At 35.6% G+C, this 6,000-nt stretch overlaps 1 protein-coding gene across 1 annotated transcript in view; it reads left to right on the forward strand.

The window, feature by feature from the left end:
• The window catches only part of MYOF (myoferlin), a 71,927-nt gene that overhangs the window by 36,213 nt on the left and 29,714 nt on the right, over nucleotides 1–6,000 (forward strand). The window contains 6 exon segments of the mRNA XM_019471657.1: nucleotides 108–224; nucleotides 595–772; nucleotides 1,617–1,741; nucleotides 2,257–2,363; nucleotides 4,596–4,788; nucleotides 5,813–5,968. Of these exon segments, the coding sequence (XP_019327202.1) occupies nucleotides 108–224; nucleotides 595–772; nucleotides 1,617–1,741; nucleotides 2,257–2,363; nucleotides 4,596–4,788; nucleotides 5,813–5,968 (876 nt within the window).

The following is a 6,000-nucleotide window of genomic DNA, read 5'->3' on the forward strand; positions in this document are numbered from 1 at the left end:
GTTTTGAGAACACTTCAGTGAAGCCAGAATCATGTACAGCTAAAGAGAGAGTATGCTACTTTAGGAGAAATATATAAAACTGGATTCAATGTGTGATTATGTTACAGGGAGAAGGAGTTGCTTATAGAGGGAGAATTCTGGTTGAACTATCTACAATACTTGAAAGCAAACCTGATAATAAAAAGTAAGAGATGATTCCTAATGATGACTTACTGGTTGTTGAGGTAAATCCTTTTTTTTTTTTATTGTCAGTGTTGGTAATAGAGATGTGCCTTGGCTCATTATTTTTGGAGAATGATCTAACTTACTAAAATTGAAACAATTGAGTTGACTCTCAGAATTAAGAGAGGTGGTTACTGATGGTGTGGCGACAGCAATGTCATACCCTCGTAGCATGAAATGTTAATTTGAAATATTTTTATAATCTCAAATACAGTAATTTATTATACACACATTATAGCTTTTCGGTTGCTTCTCAGAAACTAGTAAAAATATTAACATCATTATTTCCATTAAGAAATTGCTATTGTTTTCTCTAATTGTGGATCCTGTTATACAAATATTGAAATACAACTAAAAAGGTTTTTCTTGTAGAAATACCAGCGCAGGCGAAAGTTCTGCTTGGCTGCTGTGTTTCATTCTGCTACCATGCTGCAAGACACTGGTGAGCCTATCCAGTTTGAAGTTAGCATTGGTAACTATGGCAACAAGTTTGATACCACCTGTAAACCTTTGGCATCAACAACTCAGTACAGTCGTGCTGTTTTTGATGGTAAGGATGCTGCTAGTATGGGGATAAAATCATGTAAAATTCTCTTTTCGAGGTGCTATTTTATAGCTTTGGAATGACAGCCCTAACTGCACTAAAAACTTATTGAAAATGTGACAGAAAAGAACGTGTGGCTCTTCACAGGTTTTAAGATGAAGTTACATTTATGGAATATGTGCTGCAAAGCCTACTGAGGTTATTAAAGAAATTTTCATGGAATTTAGTGAAATCTTTTGACCACGTACTAGATGTGCACAGGAAAATTGGCACGAAAAAAATGACATTATTTTACAGGTATCTAAAACCTAGGGATTAAATAGGGAAAATACCCTTTGAATGTTCTGATTTAGAATAAAATAAAAACTTGATTTTAGACCAGGTGTCTGGCAGCCTAGAAGAAAACAACCTAGCTAGATCACAGGAAAATATATCTTGGCTATAACTTTTTTTATTAACTGCAAACAGTAGGAGTTCTTTTTTTCTGGGCATTAAATGAAGTAATCAAGTTTACTCTGGAAAATAATTATTTGAATATTTTATTTCAGAGATACACATATTAATGTGCTATTTATATCAGTAAGTTATGGGAAAGAATAATGAACATGTTAACAGATAATTTATTGAAAAAAATCCATTGGATTTTGAAACAATTTGAAGTAAAAGTTTACCATCCAACAGATGCTACAGTGGCTGAAAAGTACAAATCCTTTGATAAGTTTGGACTAGCTTGTATGTTCTTAATGAATTGTAGTACATAAATGAAATAAATATAGCAACTTGTGCAGCGTACAGTATATATTCCTGCCATGAATTCTAACTCGAATAACGTACAAATGTTTCACACCAGGTAATTATTATTACTACTTGCCATGGTCAAACACAAAGCCAGTTGTAACGCTGACTTCCTTTTGGGAGGACATAAGTCATAGATTAGACCCTGTGAATGTAATCCTAAACATGGCTGAAAGACTGGTAAGACAAGATCTTTCTTTTGCTGATATGCTTTTCATTTTTACTTTTTTTCATTTAGAGTTGTAATCAAAAAGTGACATTTTGGGCACATTATGGGAACAGTTTTCTGACACTTTTCCCTCCTTTTTTCCTATTCAAAATTAAACATAGCTCAGTGTAACGAATGGCACTGCTAATCATAGGTCTGTTTTCTGGCAAGGCCTAACACACTCCTGCTTGAATCTGCAGGGAATCGCCACAGGAAGGAAGACTCCTCAGTGTTGGTTAGGGGCATGTTAAGTCTGTAGAACTGTTATTTTGCTTTGGAAGTTAGGTGCAATATCATGTATTGTTAAATACAGTGAGAAAGAACATAGGAATTGTCCTGTTAAATATGAATCAAGTTTGAACATCTGAGTTTTTTGATCTGGGCTTTATACATACAAATAAATAAAATTAAAGTCTTGAAACTCATATTGACCATAAACCACAATGGAAGTTTAGAAGTGCAAATCCTTTTCTTTTAAATTCCTCAGCAATCCAACTTGGCCACCTTAAAATCAGGAATGCAGGCTAAAATTTCTGAAAACCGATTAGCTGAGCTGTGGTTGAAGCTGATTGATGAACTTACAGAAGATGTAAGGTAAAAGTACCTTTTTTTATCTCTTACGTTATCATTCTAGGCCTGCTCAGAATCTTCGCTATTGCCTTTACTAAGTCAGAAAACAAATTCTAAGGACTATAAAACTGATTACCCCTATGAACTGACCTGAGAACTGGAATTCCAAAAGTCTCTGAAAGTAGTAAAACAGCACGGATATTGCCAATGAAGTCATCCATCTAGTTTTGTAATTCTCCTTTATCTTAGTCACTGACAGTAATAAAACAGCATCTCTTGAAAAAATCTAAGGCAGGATTGTTCTGAAAATGTGAAATTGTGGATCTCTGCTGCCTTTCTACCACCTTGCCTTCTTTAGAATTCCTCATGTATCTTTTGTTTACCCATGTTTCAATGTTATTTCTGAAACTGAAGAGGGAAGAAATTCCATGATTTACTGGTAAGCCCAGACTAAAAAATTTAATAGCTATTTAGAGCTTAAGGGCCATAAAGATGATATTTTTGAATAAGCCTTTATTCAGCATGTCTGTATGTATGGGAGTGTTCAGAGAAGGCAGTAGGAGTCAGTACTTAAGGTTTTGAAGGAGAATAAATTCTAAATAGAGAGGAAGGAATTGTATGAGAACGAGACATTCATGGAATGAGACACTGAGGTGGGGAGAGACGCTTGAAAAACATTAAACAAGCGGGTGATGAAACAGCACAGGAAAAGGAAAGGGAAAATGAGAGAACAGTTATTATCCATTAGAGGAAGTAACAGAGAACATGAAACGAGAGAACAAATTCAACAAGCTGTAGAGCCAATATAAAATTGAACAGAGGAAAAAGCAAACAGTGGAGATCAGTATATACTAGCAAAGAATTATATGATAGAAAGCTTATGTCAAAATATAAGCTAGTAACTTCATAGAATACCTGCTGTGATCTGGAAGAAAGCAGAGAGAAAGAACTGTCATACTTTAGGAAGGCAAAATGTGAAGGACAACCTATTGTCACATGGAGCCATCTAGTGAGTGTAGGAACTTCAGGTTTTGTATCAGTTATGTCAACCCATCCTCCTGACACACATCTGCACTGTTATTAATTCAGTCCATTATTTTATAAAATTATCTTATCACTCAACAGTTATGGAGCAATAGCACCTAGATATATCAACAAAATGAGGTTCCTGTTGTTCATAGGATACAATGCTCTTTATGGGTTTTTTTGGGCAAACTCATGAAACCTGTGTCAAAGACATAATTCCCTGTGTTGAATTCATAGAACAATTTTCCTTGCCATGCTAAAGTTTAAATGAGTTAGGTTGAGAGAGTTTTCAATGCACTATTCAAACCTAAAATGAGGTGACTTTCTGAAAGTTCTGATCTAGTACATTTGATTCATGTGTAAGTACTTGCACCCAAGGCAGGCAGCACTTGCATTCAGATTAGTAGGACTAACTATAGTGGAAGGCACAATAATCAGTATCAAGGTTTTGCAGAATCAAAGCCCTTAGAAGTGCATGACTTGTCATTAAAAATAGGTCAGAGAAGAGTCAGTCTTTTCAAACTTGGCAGTGTCTTTGGAATATTTTTTTTTAATATCATATTAAAGACCTCTTAATGAACTCTGTTAAAGAGATATAGTCATTGGTCTTTGAAAAGTTGCCTTTTCCTCAAACCTCCACCAACTCAAAAAAGCTCATTTTTCCTGGGCTATACTATGATGCTTGGTTCCATTGAATAGTTACTCTGCCCTCTGGCGACTAAGAAGTTGTGTGTCATGGATTTCTTTTAGAGTTCTTCGATGTTTTCATGCCAGAGGGTTAGATAACTCTAGTCATAGACACAAGCCGTATTTGTGTACTGAGTTGCTGAGAATTTACAGTTTCCAGTGAAGGAAAGGAACCTAATCTTGGTCTGAAGACACTGTTGTCATCTTTCAGATGTACGTTCTGAGACAATAATTTTCTAATTTGAATATATAGGGAAATGGATTTTGCTTGGTTTGGTTAGCAGCAATTACATAACAGTATACACCTCGACCTATTCTATGTTGGTGCTTGTTATGTAAGCACAGCACTTCCCTTGCTTACTCTAAACACGTTGTCAGGTGGAAATCTCTGCAGAAGTAGATGCTATAGCACCATTCCAGTGGTTTTCAATCACAGGAAATAATAGCACTCAATCTGTTGCCGCTGTATGCATGTCTGCATTTAGTGTGTGGCTAAATAAAATCCACTTAGATTATTAACCATAATAAATATTCTCTTTTCAGTAAACCATTTCCCCTCATAGAAAGCAAATCTAATATTACAGTCCTTGACACTCAGATAGAAAAACTGCGCCTCAAGTCTCTCAAACAGATTGGAGAAGCAGCAGCAAGGATGAGAAATGAAGCTACTGATGTGACAGCCACTCTGGCAGAAATTGAGGATTGGTTGGATAAATTACTGCAACTGAGTGAAGAGGTTAGTACTACACAATACCAGTGGTTCAGTGAGTTTAGAAATAACTGTCTAACACAAACTGGTGTAATGTTCACTGCTGATCAAGCCATATCCACTCTCCTTAGAACAGTAATTTTAGATGCTGTGAAAGTAAACGTTCCCCTTTGTAATTCGGATTTATTTAAATATAGTGTTCTAGTGTGTTAGCTGTCTTCACTGAGAATGTGTGTTGGGAAATAAACGCTCTGTGATTTGTAGAATAGACTCTATTCTGTTTAAAGTGACAGTATTTTGTCCTTTCTTTTCTTCCAGAATTGCAGGTCACATTGCTGGTTCAGGGACTGCAGGATATATGTTGTACTTCTGCAGCTTGTTAGCCATAGTAATCAACTTCTAACAGAGTTAAATGTTTGCTTCTGTGTTTTTTAAATTTTCAGCAACATCTTAAGTTTTCATCTCTGTTATGTCTTAATTGGTTTTCACAACATTGTAGAAATGTTTTATTTTTTCTTTATCACTTCTGCTTTGAAAAGTTACTGGGTTTTTTTTTTTTTTAAAAGAGCAGTTAAATTGGCAGACTTGCAGCTAGCGTACAAAGGTGTGCACAAAGCTGCAAAAAGATAGTAGGCTGTTTCTGTGTTCTGCTAAAAGTCTTATGATGGTCTACCTTTAACGTGCAAGCAGGTCAATCCAAAGCATTAGCATTTGGGATCGGTCACTATAGTCACCATAAAGGAATTGAGATACAAAACGTCTCTAGAAGAATTTGCAAAAGATATAGGAACTGGGTTTTTTAATAAAACTTACTTGCTTTCCAACAATCTCAACTGTATTTTTAATGATTGTTTCAGAACTATATACTGCGTTACTTGCAAAGTAAAACAATTACCTCTATTTATCATAAATTCATGTTAATTATTGATTCTAAGTGATAAATCCTTTGACATAAATCGTAATTTATGTTTCTGTTGTCTAAGCATTAGATTAGTTTAACATTCTATTTATTACTGTTCTTAACTTTCCTTTCACCACAAATAATCCAGAGCCACAAAACAGTATGCCTGATGTAATCATATGGATGATCCGAGGGGAGAAAAGACTGGCTTACGCTCGTGTTCCTGCACACCAAGTGCTGTATTCCACAACGAGCCCCGAATCATCTGGTAAATATTGTGGAAAGACCCAAACAATCTTCTTAAAGGTACTTCCCCCCCCCCCCCCCCACCAAACCAA

Source organism: Aptenodytes forsteri, unplaced genomic scaffold (assembly GCF_000699145.1).
Source record: "Aptenodytes forsteri isolate BGI_AS27 unplaced genomic scaffold, ASM69914v1 Scaffold15, whole genome shotgun sequence".
NCBI classification, from domain to species: Eukaryota; Metazoa; Chordata; class Aves; order Sphenisciformes; family Spheniscidae; genus Aptenodytes; species Aptenodytes forsteri.